This window comes from Paroedura picta, chromosome 18, assembly GCF_049243985.1.
Source record: "Paroedura picta isolate Pp20150507F chromosome 18, Ppicta_v3.0, whole genome shotgun sequence".
NCBI lineage: Eukaryota > Metazoa > Chordata > Lepidosauria > Squamata > Gekkonidae > Paroedura > Paroedura picta.
In genome coordinates this window covers 5,527,436-5,549,469 of record NC_135386.1, presented here as the reverse complement: position 1 = coordinate 5,549,469, position 22,034 = coordinate 5,527,436, and the positions used below count along the sequence as shown (strand labels likewise).

General features: G+C 51.6%; 1 protein-coding gene across 6 annotated transcripts in view; it reads right to left on the bottom strand.

Moving 5' to 3' along the window:
- ZNF609 (zinc finger protein 609) overlaps positions 1 to 22,034 on the bottom strand; it is an 86,969-nt gene that overhangs the window by 3,040 nt on the left and 61,895 nt on the right. For 5 of the 6 annotated variants that reach the window (XM_077318234.1, XM_077318238.1, XM_077318236.1 and 2 more), the window contains 4 exons: positions 17,228 to 17,453; positions 5,307 to 5,394; positions 1,656 to 4,041; positions 38 to 440 (listed from right to left, as the gene is read on the bottom strand). In XM_077318234.1, coding sequence (XP_077174349.1) covers positions 38 to 440; positions 1,656 to 4,041; positions 5,307 to 5,394; positions 17,228 to 17,453 — 3,103 coding nt within the window. The remainder of the gene's footprint in view (positions 1 to 37; positions 441 to 1,655; positions 4,042 to 5,306; positions 5,395 to 17,227; positions 17,454 to 22,034) is intronic. The other variant, XM_077318237.1, reaches the window with a different exon arrangement.

Below are 22,034 nucleotides of genomic sequence, written 5' to 3'. Positions count from 1 at the left end.
CTTTGGTCAGAGCCCCTCAACTTGTAGGGCCCGTTACCTGGGTAGTTCTGCATCATGACGGTGGGCATGCCGCGGTAGCTGGGGTGGTTGGGGTCGTACGACTGGCTGTAGGAGTAGCCGTGCATGTACGGGATGTAGGACTGGTGCTGGGTGAGGGGAGAGGACACGGGCACGTGGGCGCTGGGCCTGGCCTCCTTCCCCACCATGCGCGACTCCTCGCTGGAGGGCAGCTTGCAGTCGCCGCTAGCGCTCTCCTTCCCATCCTCTTTCGTCGCTGGCTCTTTGCTGCGGCTCCTCTCCTCCTTTAGCTTCCGGTCCCTCTCCTCCTTCCACCGCTCGTCTTCCGTCTTGATGTCCGAGTACTTGGCCGGGTAGACGTAGGTCCACATGCGGGGCTCCGCCTCCTGTGGCAACACACGCAGCGGTGTCAGGCAGGGCGTCTAGAACATACAACGTGCTACTGGAGCCCTCTTTGGTCGTTTGGAAGGCAGACACTCACAGGTACGACCGCCCCACCCACCCACATGCGCTTAAGCCACCCGACACTGGCAGAAGCGGCATCTGCAAAACAAACAGCACAACTGCCATACTTCGTTGGCAGCCTTCAAGCAGAGGCTGGACAGATCCTTGTCATGCACTGAGCAGGGGGCGGGACTCAGGGGCCTGTATGGCCCCTTCCAACTCTATGATTCTAGGATTCTATGAGCAGGGGGGTTGGACTAGATGGCCTGTGTGGCCCCTTCCAACTCTATGATTCTAGGATTCTATGAGCAGGGGGGTTGGACTAGATGGCCTGTGTGGCCCCTTCCAACACTAGGATTCTATGAGCAGGGGGTTGGACTAGATGGCCTTTATGGCCCCTTCCAACTCTATGCTTCTGGGATTCTATGAGCAGGGGGCGGGACTCAGGGGCCTGTATAACCCCTTCCAACTCTAGGATTGTATGATTCACAGCTTCCCCCATTGCCAATGCCTGACAGTAGGGCTCTTGGGCACCAACCTACCCCTGTGCACCCATCCCGCCCATCAGATTCCTGCTGAGGAAGCCAACGATACACAGAAAGGTTGATATCCCAGTTTGGAATCTTCAGTCCCCGACGCTCAGTGGTCTAGCAGGTGCCTAGCTCATGCAATGGGCATGCTGGACGTGACATCCCTGGCGGGACACTGATGTCCTGTGTCCCTCGTGACCACTATGACTTACAACCCCAAGATCAGAGTAAGCCTGACCGTATCTGCTCTGCTCTGCTCTATGGATGCTCTCAAACAGCACTGCCCATCAGGAAGATAATAAGGGCCATTGCCACCCCATGGGTAAAAAGAAAATGCCACAGCTAACATTAAAACGGCTGGATGTTAACTCAGGGGTGGGCAGAGGTCAAGCCAGATATACAAAGCTCCGGGTGAGATGATAATGACGAAACGGGGGACAGAAACGCTAAAGCGAGGGATCCAACTGCTGGCTGCTTCCTTTCCACCCACAATTGTAGCATGCAAAGAGACCAGCAATCGGGACCCTAGGCAGCAGAGCAAGCACCAAGGCCTTTCTCCCGCTTCCCCACCCTTGTTGGTGCTCATCCCGCAGCAAGATAGCAGCGAGTTTTGGGGACTTGGGAAGCGCCCGCTGCCCTGCCTGCAGTTCTCCTCATAATCACCTGTCTGTACCAAAGCACCTGGTCCACCTCGGCCTGCCGGCCACAGTCTGAAACGGCCTTGGGCTCCACCGTCTCCTTGCCCAGGTGGCTGCTTTCAGTCAGCTTCCCTTTGAGGCCCTCTGCCGCCTGGCTCTGCAGCTTGGAGGAATCCTCCAGCTTGGGGATGATGACCGACTTGGCCACATCGGGCCCCTGGTCCTTGGCTTTGCTCAGCCCCGATTTGACCAGGTCCGTCAGACTGGGGGCCTTGGTGAGGGTGGGGGGCAGGCACGGCTTCTGCTTCCACTCCTCCTTGAGCGCTGCCTCCCTCTCCTTCAGCCCCAGCTCCGCTTTCTTGTCCACGCCCCGCTGCGGCTGGGGCGGCTGCTGCTGCTCCAGGCCCTGGCGCTGCTTCTGCTGGTCTTCGTGCTGCTGCCGGTAAGCGGGGCTGGTGCTCAGCAGGTGGGCGTGATAGCCTTGCTCGCTGTAGCCGTAAGGAGGCACGTAGGCGTACTGGTTGTAGTACAGGGATTGCATGTACATGCTGGACCGCTGCTGAATGACCGAGGGCTGCTGGCTGGAGGGGCCCAGCTCCGCCTTCTTCTCCTCGCCAGCCTCGCTCTTCACCTTCACCTCGGGGCTCGGTGGCGGCTCGTCCTTCTTCGGCTTCAGGGCCTGGCTCTCCACGCTGGCTTGGCTGGGGGGGTGGAGGGGGCCGGGGCTCGACTGAGTGTAACCTGGCGAGTAGTAAGCCTCGAAGCCCTGGTAGTAGGGAGAGTCCTTGGGCTGGGGCTGGGAGGGGAAGAGGGCCTTTTTGGCCCCGTCCTTGGCCATCTGCTCGGGGTCCTTGGCCTTCACGCTGTCCAGCTTGCCCTCGCCGTCCTCCCCTGCGTCGGAGATGTCGGAGTAGGCGGGGCTGTTGGTTTTCACCGAATTGGCCTCCGCACCATTTTGAGTGACCACGTGCAGAGGCGTCAGGGGTTGCGTGGGCGCTGCACTGTCCAGTCGGCTGGCGCCGCCAATGGATGGGCTCGGGGCGTTATCGGTGAAGCTGTAGATCTTGTCCGCCTCGGCCTTTATGCTTGCAAGGCGGCTCTGGTGGGGATCGGAGGAGCCGTTGAGGAGGCCCTCCCCTTTCGCCCCGAGGTCCCCGGGCTCTCCGCGGAAGGGGCTCTTCCCTTCCTCAGCCCGACACACTTTCCCAGGAGTCAACGGGCTCTCTATTTCCTTGGACTCTTTCTTCTTCTTGTCCTTCTTCTTCTTGTCCTTCGCGGGAGTGAGCGCCGGGCTGACCGTGAAAGGCTCTCCCATCACGGTCGGCTTCGGCTGGATGGGCTTCAGCTGGGGGCTGCTGGGCATGGCTTGGACCACTGTGGTGGTGAGGCCGGCAGAGGAGCCGGGGCTGGCGGCAGCGAAGGTGGCTGTCTGGAAGGTGTAGATCTGCGGGGGGATAGCCGGGGCAATCGGCCGCGCTGACTTGATGCTCTTGGAAGAGGCTTTCTCCGACTTGACACTGGCGGGCTTTTTCGCCTTCTCTTTCTCACCACTCCTCTTCTCCACGGAGTCAAAGCCATCGTTGCTTGTCTCGTCGGCTGCCAGAGGACCATCCTCGGAGCCGTCGTTGGACAGAGCACCTGAGTCGGGGTCTCCTTCGCCGCCCAGCTTCTTCTTGACGGGCGCCTTGGTGCCGAACTTGCTCGACGGCGAGGGGCTGTGAGGCTCCATCAGGCGCACCTTGGGGGTGGTCGACCGGGCTGGGGACAGGGAGCCTTTCTGGCTACCGGAGGCGCCGTTGCAGCTGCCGAGGTCCGCTGGGAGCGACGACTCCTCCCCGTACTCGCTGTCACAGTCCGCCTCCGGCTTGCTGTCGTCGTCTGTGTGCGCGTGGGCTTGGTGATATTTGAGCCCGTTGATGTGCTTGTACTTCTTGCTACAGTTGGGGTGGGGACAATCAATGAGTATTGGGGAGGGACAGTTCCGGTCCAAAACGGCAGGCTCCAGTTTGACGGAGGTGGCCGCGGCCGCCGCGGCCGCAGCGGCCACCGACGGCGTGGCGGCCGAGCCCATGGAATTTGTGCGGACACGTTTGCTCCCCTTGGAGTCCTCGGAGCTGGAGTTCACCTCCAGGTCAGACAGGGGCTTGCTCTTCCGCTTGGTCACCGACGAGGGGCTGGCCTTGACGTCCTCGGAGGTCCCGGCTGGCGGGAGGCGGTGCTCGGAAGAGTTCTGGCTCCCCCGCCGCCCCTTGCTGTTGGCCCCTGCCCGGGTTTTGCTACTGTTACTGGTCCCTTTGCTCTCGGAGGTCGCGGTGCTCTCGTTCATGGGGGGGTTGCTGTTGGGGCGCATGCGCTTGCCGCGGCCGCGGCCGTTCCGCATCTCCAGATCGCTGGTGGGAGAATCGCAAAACCTAGGAGGGAAAGAAGAAGAAGAAGAGTTGGTTCTTATATGCCGCTTTTCCCTACCCGAAGAAGGCTCAAAGCGGCTTACAGTCGCCTTCCCTTTCCTCTCCCCACAACAGACACCCTGTGGGGTGGGTGAGGCTGAGAGAGCCCTGATATCACTGCCCGGTCAGAACAGTTTTTATCAGTGCCGTGGCGAGCCCAAGGTCACCCAGCTGGTTGCATGTGGGGGAGTGCAGAATCGAACCCGGCAAGCCAGATTAGAAGTCCGCACTCCTAACCACTACACCATGCTGGCTCTCAACAGAACAGGCCATAAGAAAGCGGCTCTGAAGCTAAGAATGGGTGATGAAAACTCGAGGCAACCAGCTCCGGTCTACTATTCTTACCGAGAACACTGCGAATATGCACCCTTGACCTGGTTTGCCTGGAGGTGGCAGGTGACAGAAGGTGTGCAGTTTCAGGAGCTGGGAAAGGGAGACTACGACATCATGGTGGTTCTTTTTAGGGGCCTAATCTAATCAGAGAGCCTCTTGTGGCGCAGAGTGGTAAGGCAGCAGACATGCAGTCTGAAAGCTCTGCCCATGAGGCTGGGAGTTCGATCCCAGCAGCCGGCTCAAGGTTGACTCAGCCTTCCATCCTTCCGAGGTCGGTAAAATGAGTACCCAGCTTGCTGGGGGGTAAACGGTCATGACTGGGGAAGGCACTGGCAAACCACCCCGTATTGAGTCTGCCATGAAAACGCTAGAGGGCGTCACCCCAAGGGTCAGACATGACTCGGTGCTTGCACAGGGGAAACCTTTACCTTTACCTTTTAATCTAATCAGAATCCTTCTCGCTTTTAATATGGATTCCTAAAACGCAAAGGTTGCAAGGACATTGGATGACGTGACGACCGAAATTCATGCTCACTCACCTGAGACAGTTAACTGTGCCTACCCCTTGTTCCCAGACCCTAAGAAACAGGTTGAAGAACAAATCAAAACAACTCGGAATGAAATCCAAAGAGCGTGACTGCACCCGGAGGGCCTAAGGAGAAAGGGCAGCCGTCTGCATGGCAAAGGCTGTTTACAAGGGACACGTTTCACCTTGAGATTGTCAGGAGAGCCACCTGGAAATGGACCTTTGCTGAAAGGGGAAGAGGGCAGTCCAAAACCAATACTGCTTTTCCACTAGCAGAATCCCACAAGGGAGGCCTTCACAAGAGGGTTGCGTGGAATAAAGATATGGAGCGCGTATAAAAAGGATAGCCTCTCCAATCTGTGGATTTTACCTGGGTGGTGCCCAATCGTGCTGTGTGCAGTCCAGCAGCGTCCCCACGTAAGTCTTGTTCCTCCAAGTGACGTTTACCACCAGCATACCTGTGGGAGCAAAGACAGGATATTTTGAACTCTCCACTTGCCCCAGGCGACTGCTGACTCCAGGTCTGAACCCGTGCAGGGGTAGGCAGAGGAAAGCACTGGGGTGCAGCTACTCCAGCCTGCTAAATAATGCAAGAACTACCTGCTTGAGGCTTTGTACCTACTGTGTTTATTGGGTGACGAAGGTGGGTGAAGACTTTCCCCCTGCAGGTCTGCACTATGCGCAGCCTGTCCATTCCTGAGCTTCTGACCCTCTAGGGTCTGCTGCACAGGTTGATGGTGTGGAAGCAGGACTGTTTACATGGGGCTGGTGGCCTGTCAGGGTCAGGCTGGATAACCTGGTGAGAGCTCTTTTGATGGCAACGTTGTGAGCCTAATCGTACTTGATATGCAGGCAGCCCTGATCTGGGGAAAGGGAACAGGGAGAAATAGACAAATCCCCTTTCCCAACGATTCCTGAGGCTTATCTGTATTTCTGGCACCCACCAGGGCTCCGTTCTGCCGGATATCCCCTGAGGTCCCACTTAAAAACGAGAGCCACTTTTGGCTCCCATAGTGAAAGCTTTATCTACACTACAGCACCTATGAAAACACTCCCCTGGGGGCATGAGATTTCAAGCTCAGCAATTTCCTTGCTAAATTCTGTATATGTAGAGTTGTTTGCCGAATCCGAATACCCAGGTCCTTCACGGATATCATAGGAAAGAGAAAAAAGAGACAATAAATATAGTCTGACCTTCACGGTAACTGGGAAAGAGAAGCCAGGGTGCGCAACGGACACCAGAGAACGGAAAGTGATGCTTCCCCGCAATGTGCAGCGTACTGGCGTCTCATTAAGAACTTCATTCCCACACACCGACACCTCCTCCCCAGAAGACGCCAAGCGCTGCGCAGCCTCCAATAATTAGGTTCCGAAGAAAGCGTGCAAATTGAACTGTTCTATGCAAAATAAGCGCATCTGCATATTTTACATTAGAGCCTAGAATTTGAACCTCCTGGGCGCACAATATGAATATGAGCTTCGGTTTTCATGCACGGGAGGAGGGGGGTAGTGGGGAGGGGGCGCGCCTGGCTCCTGCCCATCTCCATCAGGAAACAATTATGCTAAATAATTGCGTGCCATTAGAAGAGCCAGGATGACCTGCTCATTCACATACCTGCCAGAGCCATTAAGCAAGGTGCCCTTATCTGACCGACAGGCAACCCCATCAGACAGTAATCTCGGGAAGAAAAGGCAGGTGAGAGCAGACAGACGCCACTGTGAAGACGAATATTCAAAGAAGCCCAGAAAGGCATTGCCTGCTGCAGAGGGACGCATTGATTGTGCCCCAAGCTTTCCAGATGAAAGACACCCTCCCTCCCAAAAATAAATTGCCTCCAACCAGCCTCCAAGGTGAGCCCTCAATGTTTTCCTGCTTCCTGAACCTGGAAGGAGGATTGTCGATTTGTTAGTGCTGGGCAAGAGAAAAAGGCTTAGGTCCTGTGATGTCATTCCACTTGGGCATCCAGCCATTGTTGCAAGCGGATCCTTACAGTTCGTGTCCTGCACAAACCTAGTGGATTGTGTTTCAGGCACCCGTGTGTGCAAGAAGGGAGCAGAAGCAGCCCTGGCCTCTCGCTTACGAGGGTGGCTACCTGAGCACCAGAAAGCGTTTGGGCTCGGCTCTGCCGCAAAAACTGTTTTCCACCCCAGCAAGTTATAAAGGGCAACATTTAGGGACCAAACCATTGCAGGAAGGAGATTAAAATGTGGAATTTGCCGCCAGAGGATGCAGTGATGGCCACAGGAATAGACTGCTTTAAAAGAGTATAAAAGGTCTATCTGTGGCTGCCAGTCATGGTGACAGAGGGGAATTTTCATGTTCAGAGGCTGTCACTCTCCGATTCCCAGTCTCACGAGGCAACATCAGAAGGCCTCGGCCTCTCTGCCGTTATTGGCTCTCCAGAGGAACTGGCTAGCCACTGTGTGAGACAGGAGGCTGGACTAGATGGACCCCTGGTCTGACCCAGCAGGGCTCTTCTGATGCTCTTAGGAAGGCCTCAGCCTCTCTGCCCTGTTATTGGCTCTCCAGGGGAACTGGCTGGCCTGTGTGAGACAGGAGGCTGCTAGATAGACCCAACCTGCGGTCTCTTCTTATGTTCTTAAGTTGGACTTGAAAACAGCAGCATGGCCTTGGCAAGCATGGGAGAAGGAACATATGCCCCTAGCTATAGGCAAGGATGCTAGAAACTCAGAGCACTGGCCACTTGGAAGGGGCAGAAGAAGAGCTATTACACATTCACATCCCAGATCAGCAAGTGGCTTCTCCACCCTGCTCATCTTGGGCGGCAGAACCCGCATGCTGGCCCGTCACTGATGGAATATAAGGGCATGCTGCCTTCTTAGCCTGCTCCTGCCATGTGGGCCCCTCAGCCGCACCCTGGACTGGCCTTTCTCATTCCCGCAACATCGCCCTGATGCTTCCAGGATCTGTCTTCCTGCAGGTGTCACCCGCATCCAGCAGGAACCCATCTCCACGGCTCTTTCAGCGGGGGAAGGCTGGCTTTGTTATTTTTTATCCGTAAGGCCTTTATGCTCGGGGCTTCACACGCCGGCTTCCTGCGGAGCCTTACAAGTTAATTGCGTGGCACGACGCCAGCAGCTGCTTCCATCTCCGAGCTGGCAGGTCAGATTAGGAAGGACGTTCTGGCGGCTTGCCCGCTGCGACGATCACAGGAGAAAGATGAAGAGCTCTGTAGAAAGCAGAGACCTCAGCGGTGGCTGAACTGTCCCCCCCCCCTCTTTTTCCCTCCCCTTTTCCGTGCCTGCTGCTCTGGCAACCAAACAAAGCGCGGGGCTAATTGTAACTCCTGCTTGACACGCTGTGTCCTAGATTTAACCTACCTCCATCAATCACCCAGGCACAGATTTCCTCTCCCGGCGAACAAATGCAGGAGTATCTCCGCGGAATGCCAAATCATTTGCACAAGGAGACTTTTAACCCACCTGCCTCTGAAGAAGAAACCTTTTCCTCGGGGTGGGAGGGGAGGGGAAGAGAGATGCAGGGGAGGGGGAATGGGGGAGTCACACACACGCTTGGCAAGCTCTACTAATCCAGAGGCAGTTCCGATTAAGGCATACGGAACAGCTCGCTGGCGGAGGGGCGGACTTCCTCTCGAAGCCGCCAGCCCTACCGAGCAACCCCTTTTATTCCGAGCTCTTCCTCCGCTCTTGTCTAGCGCTCTTGTCTAGGGCAGGAACAATCCCAGGTTTTACAAGGCCAGAGAGATGCAGCGGCTTTCCTGAAGCCGCTCTGCAGTCCAGCTGCCGAGCCAGGATCCATTAGGTTAGTGCAGGCTGGTCATCTGAGACGTCAAGCTGCAGCCGTTTCCTGCTGCCAAGTTCAAAATGGGCTGTGGGGAGGACCCTTGGTAATTGTCTTCCCTTCTCTTCTCCACACTGCTGTTTTCCTACATGCTATGCACTTTGTGACTCAGCTGTAGTGGGTATGTTTGGAGGGGGGTGGGAGAGAGCTGGGGATCCTGACATATTTACCCATAAAAGCACTCCTGATGCGCTTCCTTGCCACTCAATAACAATTTTATGCTGCTGAGAAAACGCATCCCCTCTCCCCGCTGCAAATGTGCTGGGGAATGGAGGCACGCAAGCATCATTAATCCTGCCGAATAGCATCTGTGACATCAAGGAATACGGCTTTGCGGGCTTCTCCCCTCTCCCTATGCCTCGCGGCCTGCTCAGCCGATGCTTTTAAAGTTTTATTGCATTTTCCTTTCTTCCTGTCTTCTTTGATTTTGCTTATTCCCAGGCTGAACGCTCTGTGCCACTCAAGCTTTCAAATAAATTTTAAAAAATTAAAAATTAGGTTTTCTTCCAGTCTGTCCATCTGCCACGTCTTTGCTTCTCCTTCTTACCTCTCGAGATTGTTTGACTGTAAGCCGGCAGAGAGAGGCTGCCTTTAACTTATTCTGCACAAATATTTGGACCATGGAAGCTCGCTTGAGTGATCTTGGTCCACTCACATTCTCCCAACCTAACGTACCTCATATATCATAGTAATAATAATACATTTTTATTTGCATCCTGCCCTTTCCTGGTCAGCTCAGGGCGGGTGACATCAGGCTTAAGACAATCATACAGCTGAACATTAGAACATTTAAAAAACGCCCTCCTCTTTATCCTTTAAATCCTTCTAAGGGTTGGTCAGAGTTTGGAAAGGTTTTATTGGTGAACGGGTTCTCAGGCGGGGAGACCAGCAACTTATCTCCTGGCCTCGACTGCAGGCCTGGTGGAACAGCTCCGTCTTGCAGGCCCTTGTTTAAAATCCCGGAGGGTCCTGACCTCATCAGCCAGAGCATTCCACCAGGCCAAGGCTGAGAAAGCCCTGCTTGAGGCCAGTTTTTTCTCTTTGGGCTCAGATTTTGGTTATTTGATCTGTTTGGTTGGGGGGGGGTAGAAGGGAAGAAGCAGTACTATAGGTGTAGGGGTCTCCTACCATTTAGGTCCTTAAAAGTGAGAATCAAACCCTACAACTCCATCCTGTCTCCAATCTGGAGCCAGTGCAGCTGGGAGAGCACAAGTGTCATCTGTGCTCTCCATGGGGTCCTCATAAGGGGGAGGTTGCTGCCTCTGGGACCAGTTGGAGCTTCTGGAGCATCTTCAAGGTCAGCCCTGCTTTTAGGGATAAAGCAGAGAACTATATAAGTCACTTCGGGACCTCCATTCACGAGAAAAACAATGTATACATTAATTAAAACGAAGTGTGCCTGCCCTTGGCCAGTTCCACAGGGCCTGCAAGACAGAGCTTTTTATTTGTAACCCGCCACGAGCCAGATAGCCTGGGAGTGGCGGGAAATAAATCCAAGAAATAATAAGTATCCAAAGAGACTAGGAAGTGCCAGGTTGAGACCCCTTTCTCCGCCTTCCCCAAACACGCCTCTTTTATAAGACCTTCCCTATTCTCATCTCAGTGCTCATAAAGCACTAGAAATTTGTGAGCAGGGAGGAAAGAGGGAGATCACATTTCAGCAAAAGCTATTAATATTACGCAGTTAGGAATATGCAGGTTTTAAAAAAGGAAATGGTAGCGATTCTGTAATATGCAGACTGCAAATCAGCTACTAAAGTTTGAGTTTCCTTGTAGAATCCAGAATTGAATTTATGAACATTTCAAAGGGCTTTGTATGCAGCTACAACCTGCACAACGGCATCACCTTCTCCTTTTTATTTCCATCCGGAGACCCCGGAGAGTGGCCTCTCCTCTCTCAAAGAAAATGTACACCTCCTGAAATGGACTGTTGGATACTTACCGTGAATGGTCCTTCTCTGAGAAAAAGGAGAACATCTTGAGAGTGATTCCCACTGTTCAATAAGGGAGGCAGGAGCAACTCTATTTCTCTTGCCTGTGTGAGTCACCCTCTTCAGCTTTGGTAACTCCAAAAGCAGTTAGGCTATAATGTCAACTCTAAGAAAGCGTCAAGATCAGAGAAATAACACAGAAAAGAAAAAAAGGCAAATAATACAACTAAGTATATCTGCTAAATAACTAGTTTTGACAATTACTTTGGGGGGGACAAGATGTTCTCCTTTCCTCAGAGGACAACAACACTTCACAGTAAATATCCGATGGCCTGTTCTCCTTCTGAGGCAGAGGACATCTTGAGGGAGCTCCCCAGTTTTGGGGTGGGACATTTTCACTTAGGATGTGTTGTAGCACTCTTCTGCTGAAGGCAGCATGTACTAAATTATAAGTATTGATGATCTTGTAGTGTCTAAAAAATTTGGAGAGATGACCAGATTGCTCCTTCCTCAACTGCTGCATGCCTTGCCAATGCCCCACGCCTGACCAAATGGGCAGTAATTCCAGAAAGGATACAGAAACTTATAGGTTGTAATCTGTCATTTGAGAATAGGAGCTTTTAGCCCTCTCAAGCCTTCTTGCAGAAACTTTAAGATTAAGTGGCAGTTTCAACGGGTCAACTTTTTTTTCTTGCATCAGTGCATAAACACCTTCCAAAATGTGCTATAAATTCTAATTTTTATTGTCTCCTGGAAGCCTGGAGGGTCTCTTTGACATCAGTGATACCCTAGGCAGATGAGGTCGCTGCTTTCAATATCCCTATGGTCAAGTGCAGCCATCCTGCTAGCGGATGCCAGATGAATTCCTGTTATAGTATGTCCGGTGATGCTGGTAACATCCAGGAAGATTCTTATCGAAATTACTCAGAACAGAGCCAACTAGAATGATGTCTACTCGTTGTTCTTTGATCTTCCTACCTTGGGAACAATTGGAATGGGTGGAAAGGCAAATGTAGCCACAGAGAGGTGAGAACCTCTGTTGCCTCCGCTCTGGGTTGAAGGAATCTTGTGTAAAATCAGTTGAGCCGGTTATTCGTTGGGAGCACAAAGAGATCTATTTGTGGTACGGCGAAGTGCCTGGTGATTTGCAGAAACAGATCCCTCTTGAAGGATCACTCTCCCTCATGAATCACTTGCCTGCTGGGCCAGTCTTGCTTGATTGTTTGAAGTCGCTTTTACACATTCTTCCCAAATTAACATCAGATTTTTTTTCTTCTCGGCCTAAGATATTACCTATAATGCCTCCTTGTGTAGAGAGGGCAATTTAGATCCCCCCCCTGCTTGTTTATGAACGTTTTAATTGAAATTGTCTGTCCTCACTAGGAGGTGAAAGTAATCTATCTGAGGCTGGACGATGCTTCACCTTGAACTTGTTTGCTGTCTGTTTGTTGTCAGCATCACCACTCAACCAGATTTGTCGCCATCTGTAAAGATCTCTCATATCTCTGGCGTCCAATGTTTTGCCTTGGAGTAAATTGGAAATCTTAGTCCACCATAGCAGGTTGATCTTTACTTTTGGGTGGCACCCAAACAGATAGGCCCTCCTTTGTCATAATTTAAAACTGGAAAGATCTTAGGAGTTGTTCTAATTGGATTAAGTCCATTGCTGCTGTCCCGTGTTATAATTGGAGCGGCCAAATGGTCTTGCAACTGCTTGGGCAACCTGATGGCTCCCCTTTGCCACTCTCCCAAAGGGAGAAGGAAGGGGGGGGGGTTGGTCACAGGAAAACTTGGGGGAGGGAGACTGGATAGACAAAACTTTTAGAGAAAAGGCGGACTGAAAAGTAAAAGTAGAAAGGCGATTTTAGCACAGAAAAAGGCAAAGCGTCGTAAGCTGATCTCTCTGGGGAGGCAGGAAAGAAACGGAAGAGGGTGAGTCCCACAAGCAAGAGACAGGCACTTGAAAAAAAATTGTTCCTGCCTCTCTGACTGGATGATGGGAACGACCCTCAAGATGTCCTCCACCTCAGAGGAAGAACAAAAAAGAGCGAAACTAATTCCGCAAGCCAGGGTGCCTCTTACCCTAAGAGATAAAAGGAGGGGAGAGAGATTTGAAGGAGTATGCTCCTGACGTTTCCTTTGTGCAGCGGCTGCTGTTGCCATGCAGTGGTCCTTGTTGCTATGAAGATCTCCATGTCAGACAATGGCTTTTTAAGCTCTCGGCATTGTCGCTATTGGCTGCTGATATTTCCCCAGGTGAACAGGGCTGGTGCTCGAATTATCAGTTGAAAGAGTTGGCTGCAACCGGTTGCCCCCAAGCAAGTCTGGGGAGACCCGAGGCTTTCTCACTCTTCAGTGGCCAGGCTTCACTCCCGGTGGCATCCATCACAGCAAGAGGAAAAGGGGTCCTGGCATCGACCGAGCCAGCCAGCCGGTGGAGTGCCGCATTCCGGGATAATTAGATCCATTAATGATCCCGGCAGATCAGACATGCGCCTAACAGAGTTAGGGAGCCTGCTAAGACAGCTGTCTCACACTGTCGTTCAAAGTATTTAACACAATGTTGTCCTGAGGCAGGCGGGCTGCCGTGAGGAGTTTGCTGCTGCATGGAATCCAAAGGGCAGATGGCCGCAAAGTGAATTGTCTCCCCAGAGCAGCCAGCACACAGTAGGGATGCTCCAGCTTTCATGTTGTGAGCCACAGTCAGGGAGTCTGGGTATGATGGGGGACACACACCCCTTCTTTGTATGTCCCAACGGGACACATTTCCCTCCTGCTTTTTCTCCGCATCAAAACTCTTTTCTCTTAAGGCAGAATTTCCAGACTCGCCATTTAGGCCAAGGGGACAAACACATTAGCTATCAAGCTGACACAGAGAAAGAGAGAGAGAGAGAGCTTATTTCTACCAAGTAACTTGTCAATCAATTAATCATATTTGGTGCCCGCCCTCCCCTCCCAGCCATATTGTTCTTAGTTGCGAAGTCGTGCCTGACCCATCACAACCCCATGGACAATGATTCTCCAGGCCTTCCTGTCCTCTACCATTCCCCGGAGTCCATCCAGCCACCTCATTCTCTGTCATCCCCTTCTTCTTTTGCCCTCAATCGCTCCCAGCATTAGGCTCTTATCCAGGGAGTCCTTCCCAGCCATATATATCTGTTTAACTCATTCGCATCACAACCCTGGCCCCGAAAGAAAGAGTAGGCACTCCCTGTGAGTTGACAAAAGTTCCTCAGCTGGACCACCAGGAAGAGTTCCTCACTTTCCACAGGCGAGGAAGGAACTGGTTTCGCCACTATCTTGGCATTTGTTTCCTTAGCATGAGAAGTCCCTTCAGGAAAACATGGATGGTTCCATGCGCTATGCCCACCAAACCGGGTGAGTGTGGTGGAGAGGCAGGCTGGCTGCTCCCCGCTTTGCCACCTCCCCAGCACTGAGCAGTAATGGGTTTACACTACAAGTACAACGATATAGGCTAGATATCAGGAAAAAAATTTTCACAGTCAGAGTAGTTCAGCAGTGGAATAGGCTGCCTAAGGAGGTGGTGAGCTCCCCCTCACTGGCAGTCTTCAAGCAAAGGTTGGATGCACACTTGTCTTGGATGCTTTAGGATGCTTTGGGCTGATCCTGCGTTGAGCAGGGGGGGGGTTGGACTAGATGGCCTGTATGGCCCCTTCCAACTCTATGCTTCTATGATTCCTGCTCCAATCCCACAGGGAGGCTGTATCTGTCCCAATGAAATCATCCAGGGGACCCTCCCTGCCTTGCTGCTGGGGGGAACTTTTCTGACTTTCCCAAACTCGACAACAGCTAGTAAAATTTAAAGCTGGGGAGGACAGGGCAGAAGCAGCATGAGGTAAGCATATGGTGATCTGGGGCTTGCTTATTCATAAAAATTTTGTTGGCGGCAGCTCAAGAGGCTCATGGCCAGAATGATAAAAGAAAACTCAGCAAAACAAAAAAACAAACAAAAAAACCTACAACAAATGACACCAATAAAAACACAAATAAAAACAATCCGAGTAATAGAAATAATCAGACACCACCCGTAAAAATTCTCCAATGAAAACACCCCCCGAAAGCATGGCAGCACATGAAACAGAGCAGTCTGAAAATGATATTAGTAAAACAGCCAGGGTAAGAGAAGACCATAAAACAGCTACAGCAGTGAAGCCCCTCAGTTAAATGCGTGGGTGAAGAGAAATATTTTGGCACAGCATCTGAAGGAAATACAAGTAGGTGCCAGGTGAGCCTCGAGGGAGGAAGGATTACAAAGGCAAGATGCCAGCCCTGAAAAGGACCTCTCTCTGGGTCATCCATTGGCATTACCTCTGCAGTTGGCAGTGCAGAGGGCAGGGCCTGAGAAGAGGGTCTCAGCTGGAGGTCTGGGAGGCGGTTTGTAAGAGGCCGAAGTACCTGCCCGTCAAACTTCCAAGGAAGTCTGAACTGCTGGTTAGAGAACAGACCTCTTCTCCCCTGGTCCTATTGCCAGGAGTGGAGAAAAACAAATCCCTGCCATCTGCAGTGAACGCATGAAATTCCCCAGCCAGTGAGCACTAGCTCAAAATCCACACGCCACGACTAAATAGGGCAGGCATGCTTCATGGCCAGCACACTAACCGGACCCTGCGCGCTGGATGGTGTGAGAGCTCAGATCTAAGAGATGCACGGCCCCCCACAGGAGAGATGCTGCTTCTGGCAGCAGGGACCTCGCAGCAGCCCGTGTGGCCTCTTTGTACACATTCATGGAATGAGCGCGGGCTAAAAATAGCTACAGCGGCAGAAATCACAGAATGCCTCCCAGGCAAGACCTGAAATTATAGCTGTTCTAAAAGGGCTAATGTGGAAGGACAGGCACAGACCAGGAGATGGGGTGGGGGGTAGGGAGCAGGCTGCAAAATAAATAAATTTTAAAATGCCATTAAAGCGTGACTGGGCAACAGCCAGAGACTGAAAAATGCAGCTTCACTATCAGGACAGGATTCTTTCCTGGTATTCCCTCCCCTGCTCCCCCCTCCAAGGTTGGGCATCACACCCCCACGCCCTCCTTTCTTGATAACCTCTGAAATATGAAATCATTTTCATTTCTCCCAGTTTCATCCTGCCATTTCCTGATTTATTTCAGAGGCTGGGGAGAAGACAGGGAATACCAAGGACTTACTGGAAGGAGGCTGATACCCACACTCGGATCGGCTACTTAGTGGCTTCTGCTTTACACTTCTTGGTTAGGAAGACAAGAGCCAGCCTTGCTGTCACTTCTGAAACAGGGAAGCCTCAAATCTAAACTCTGGTTCCAAGCCTAGCTAAGATACCACAGAGAAGAAAAAAGCACCAGCAGGATTCATTATGTCCGCCCCTTGTTTCACAATGTCTTCAACATGGTGTTTATTAGAAGACTAATAATCAAAGATTAAAAAGGAGGCTACGAGGGCAGGACCATCAACTGCGGTAAGCCCACAAATATAATAATACTAATAATATCAGAAAGCTCAGGACAGGTATGGTCCATTGCTGACTGATCAATTAACCTGATTTGGACTTTATTCATAGGGTTGTATACAAGGTGGTTAAAATACCAGAGTGCAGGCCCAGTTGGTGGGTAGGTGGGTGGGTGAGAGTACTTGTCATCCTCTCTGTGTCTTATCAAATTATAACCTCTTAGAATCTGTCAACTCCGTCCTGTCTGGCATCGCCTCAAGATGGATCCCTAACAGGCCAAGGAAACACATTTTGCATCTCAGCAAGATGTTGTCCTTGCATCACTCCCGCTCAAGATAATTGACTACCTCCCAGGTCCTCCTGGCTGCCTGCCTAGGAGAATCGTGTCTCCTCAAGAGTGAGGACTGGGGCGGTTGCTGGCAGCAGGGAAAACGCAGCAGCTTTAAAGGGGAGGGAAATGCACCTGTGTGGGGGGGGGAGGTTCTTCTTTGTATTTTGCAGCTGAAAACAAAGTCATCCCAAGATGGAGAGAACTCATTTATGAATGTCTGACAAGCATCGACTTTGTGGCGCTGCCTGACTTGAGCCTGAACAAAGACCCGGAACAAAACTGGGGTGGTCTCGTTTGGTTTCTGGAAAACGAAAGGGATAGACGTGAGCAAATCATTCAGATTCCAAACTCCTATTGGGTAAAATTCGTAGCTCTTAAGAAATGCATCCTGTCTTGTTCTTAAATGCAAAACAAGGTACCCACCATTGAAAAAAATACAAAAAGGCTTTGTTGGGCCTAAATTTAGGAGCCTGAGTCAGCAAATCAAAGCAACTGCCTGAAACAAGAACGGCCAACTGCACAGACTGGGAAGGCCCTCTGCTTGGATGCTGGGACAAGAGAGAAGGGCCAGGGCCAGTGGTGGAAGAGGCAAGAAGCAATCCTAGAGCACCCACTGCTAATGCTTCTGGGGCAGTTCTTATGGGCAGCAGCACTAGAGGGCAGAGCGCCCCAAGGTGTGTTGCATTCTGGGGCAGGGTGAAATGCTGCGCCGGGGGCACAGTCTGGCCAACAGTGGCCCGAGACAAGACGTCGCTGAAGGGACCTACCGTCCTCCGTCTCCTGCCACACGATGCCCTCCAGATTGACGCTGGTGCCGGGTTCGCAGGGGCCCAAACACTCTGGCTCGGTCGCCAGGGCCACGTCACAGGTGTTCACCCCCACAGAGCGAGTGCGTACCATTATCTGCTCGCACGGTGACGAGATATCGCTGTTGACCACGGGGACAAGGAGATGCAGGGGCAGCACTGCAGGGGTGGACACTGGAGACTCCATCTGGAAAAAAGAAAGAAAGACAGGTGGTAGGTCGGGCAACGAGTCAGCAGAGACGGGCAAGGGGCGGCTGGGTCCCTTCCTTCCAAAACGTCCCCCAAACAGCCTCTACGGCCACTGGGCCTGATCTGCAGAAGTAGGCACAAACCTGTCTGCATCGACTCAGGCATCCAGCAGGGCCGCTGACAACCCTGACTGGCATTGCAAATCGGGCATGTTACAGAGCCTTGATAGCTGGAGATGTCACCGCAGCCATCTGTTCAAATGTTCATACACAGCCAGAATTCTGGCACGGAAGCGCCGACCACATTTAATCCGTTCCCTAACCCCCCCCTGCCCCCGCCCCCCACCCCGTGTGACAGTTTTGACACAATGGGAAAGGCTGTACTCCAACGGACCGCATGCTACGTTCATTTACTGCAACGTGGCTTGTCCCGCCGCGCTTTACGCACCAGAGAAGTATCCGTGCTTGAAGATATGCAAGGAAAACCGCGACTTCCCGACAGCATGTCTGCAACGCTTCACAACGTGCCTCAGTAGCTACAGCACAAACAATGGTAACCTTTGTGTGGAACGGCTCCCCGGCGTTCGTTTGCGTATGTGTGCAAGATGGTGGCCCCGACTGGGGCGGAAAAGCGGCGTACATATTTCGTAAATGGACAAAGTAAATAATAAAGATGCACCTACTCCTTCAATGGTTTGGGGGTGACCCTAAAGAACAGACTCTGAAGGACAAAAGGTGCTACCAATTTACCCCAGTGATGGGTTTTTATCCCAGCATGCCCAATAAAGAAAAATAGGGAGAATGTACAGATCGTAATTACTATAAGGACGGGAACCAGAAAAAAGGGCAGCAGAATCACCAGTATACCCATCCCAGGATAATGTGCCCCATAATAAGAAGGGGAGATCATTCCAGAGCTGTGTTCATGCTGGCCCATCCATGTGACCACCACAGAAAGTAAATCCTGCAGCCATACCCTGAAAAAGCATCTGCCACATTGATGGTGCTGGCTGATTTCCTATATGCAAGGATTCCCCTGGGAGCAAAATCCCTGGTCGGGCTTTTTCTGCCCCTCTAAAACACAGGACCGCATACCAGGTCACCTGAACCCCGTTACCCTACGTAGGGTCTGCTGCTTGGGACAGACACATGAGGGCAACGAGGAGAAAACCTTCACGCTGTCACTTTGGGAAATATGTCTCCTTTACACAGAGAGGGACTGGAATTTGGAATTTGCTGCTGGAGGATGTAGTGAGGACTGCTGGAATAAACAGGTTTAGAGATTATCTGCTCGGAGAGGAGGAGGAGTCTATCAATGGAGGAGGAGTCTATCAATAGAGGAGAAATCTATCAGGAGAAGTCTATCAATGGAGGAGAAGTCTATCAATGGAGGAAGAGTCTATCAATGGAGGAGAAGTCTATCAATGGAGGAGGAGTCTATCAATGGAGGAGAAGTCTATCAATGGCTACTAGCCATGATGACTGATGGGGAAGCTCCATGTTCAGAGGCGCTAATCCTCTGAATCCCAGAGCCACAGGCAACAGGAGGGCCTCAGTATCTATACTATATTGCTGGCCCCTCAGAGGAACTGGCTGGCCACTGTGTGAGACAGGAGGCTGGACTAGATGGACCACTGGTCTGATCCAGCAGGGCTCTTCTGACAGTCTTATCTACACAGGACTGCTTGTTCTTGCTTCCAGGTGAGCCCCAAGCAGGTATCTGTAATCCTGTACATTAGAGTTATCCAGCAGAGAGCTCACACTCTGCTCTTGAGTCCTGTTCTCTGGAAAAGAGGAGTTCTTCAGGTGAGAAGGCAGCATTCTGCTCTGTTTCATTGGGACATAACAATGCCAGTCATAGAGGTCTCTGTGAAGTCTCAGGGACTCGCCTGCCCTGACTCTGCCAAAGGAAAATGGCGGGAGCAACGGCAAAGCAAGCTTAGTGCCCTGTTAAGAGAGGCAAGAGGTGCTCCTCACGTTCACCCTCCAGCGCACACAATTCTCATTAAACTTCTGCAATCGCAAAAGCAATAACCGAGGGAAACAGCTGCCTTCCCCTTGGCAAGGTTCGGTGCCTGGGAACGTGGGCTATGTCGAGCTCTGGGGATGGATTTTCACTTCCCGTCGTGTTAACACGGCAGAACAAAAACACGGAGAGTGTCTTTTGCCTGCTCGCCTGCATTTGGCTCCGGCGTACGTCCTTGCTCCGGACAGCGGAACAAAGCAAATCTAATCTGATCAACATTTCATACCGGCTGCCAGTTTAATCGGCAGTGACTGAGCTGGAGGGATCTGCACGGATCTCGGTTGTACGGCTTCGTTTTGCGACGGGTGTGTGTGTGTGTGTCACGTGATGGAATGCTCCCTTGTTACCCCCCACCACCACCAAAAAACTAGCCTGTCGAGGACGCTAGGCTTTAGAAATCCCTTTGTGCACGCACCTGTGATTTACACACATACACCTAAACACCGGCTCAGTACAAAATCACGCAGCCCATCTGATAAGACTCCTGCCTACAAAACCTCATGCCGTATTAAGCCAGCTGGCAAGGGAACCGGTTTGGCTGGTTGGTTAGAAGAAGCCAGGAAATGGGAAAAAGGAACCAAGGAGCAAGTCTGAAAAATGCCCCTCTCTTTCCAAACAGCGTTAGGGAGGATCAGAGCCTACACCACTGTAGTGAATCTCATAAATATATTGTATTTTAAAATCCCCCCCTTGCAACATGCTTGAGAACTTGTCCTCTGTAATATGCATTTGGCATCAGGTCACTCTTCCTTTGCAAGTTGCTTGGTCCCCTCCCAAACCATCTGTCCTTGATAAGCAGTGGCCTCCTTTATAAATATTTAGACTGTTTCCTGCCATGAGGAACTTTGCATTTTATATTTAGTGTTTGTTTTGATGTGTAATAAATTACTGAGAGGGAGATGAAGGGGGAAATACACACAACCTTTATCTTGAGCACAGTTCTCATAACAATGGCAAACTTGGGTCTAGGATTCACCACTTTGGAGGGCGTTCGCATGACAGAGCATTCCTCCATGCAAAACCCACCACAGAACATCGGCATAACGCGGAGGGGCCTAGGCAAAAAAAACATTCTGCCTCATAGTTTTCCATGTTGAAGGGATTTCTTTTTCATGGGGCAGCAATTAAGAAGATTCTGTTTTTATACTCTGTTTTTCTCTACCAGGAGTCTCAAAGCAGCTTATACCGCCTTCTCTTTCCTCTCCCCACAACAGGCGTCCTGCGAGGGAGGTGGGGCTGAGAGAGCCCTGAGATTACTGCTCTGTGAGAACAGCACAATCAGGGCTGTGATGAGCTCAAGGTCACCCTGCATGTGGAGGAGCCGGGAAACATCTCGCCATCTCTCTATATGTCTGATTCTCAAGTGTGAGCAGATCTGGGGACACCTAAATCTGCAGATTGGGCCCATACTGAGGAAAAAGGTTTTTTCTCCCAACCTGGGTGACAACTCTCCCTCCCCCTGGTTGGCAGGGAAAAAAAATTATTTTTAGTGTTGCAGGGTTTAACCCACCCCCCTTCCCCAGCACAATAATGTTATCTGCACACACAGAGGTTACTTACTTGTGCATCAGACATGATGGCTCCTGGGGTCCCTGTCAGCTCCTGGAAGTCCTGCCAGCAATGTTGCATCTCCTACCGGTTTTACATACTATTATACTACATCATTAAAAAAAAAACGAACACAAAGCCAGGGCATTTTGTCTGAAATTAAACTAGTTATGTTCTTTGATTCAAGGGGTCTTGCACCCTAAGTAAGCGTGTCCATTTTAAAAGGGTCAGCCATATTTGGCTTGGCTTACAAAATTATTTGTGACCATCATGGTCCCTTCCCCTCTTTCATGTATTCCAAAAGAGCCTCGAGGGAAGGGAGTGCCTTCTAATGCGTGGCTTTGAAGCAATGAGAAGCAGCATGAGACGCCCGATGCTGTTGCTTGCTCTACAGTCCAGCTAACAGAGAACTTCTCCCACAGCCCAAATGTGTGTGTGTGGGGGGGGGGGGAGAGAATCTCATGTGCTGAAGAGACGCTTTCATCAAATGCATGGGGGTATTTCCCTCGTGAGTGGATTTATGAAAGTCTGCTGATTTGCCGAGCTTCATCCTCAGGGAGGACTTTAAGATGACAGCTGAATGGCTCTTAGTGGGGGGGGGGGGGAACCTGGTCTGTCTGAAGTCTCTGCCAATTCATCATGCATTTACTGCGTCTCCAAAGTTGTCTGGGCACAGAAATGTATGCTGGGGGTGACAATATAACTTCTCAGTCTGAGCCAACAAATGGAGACCACATTTATATAGAATAGGCACCAGAGCTGCCTCACAACAGTCTAAGCCGCGGCATCACTTTGTGCATTTGAAAGGAGACTGGACAAATTCATGGAGGAGAGACACATCGATGGCTAGGAGCAATGGTGACTAAAGGGAACCTCCATGTTCAGAGGTGGACAACCTCCGGATACCAGTGCCGGGAAGCAACATCAGCCTCGATGCCCTGTTGTTGGCATCCACTGTAATTGGTTGGCCTAGGCGTGAAAGAGGAAGGACGATGGACTGGGGGGA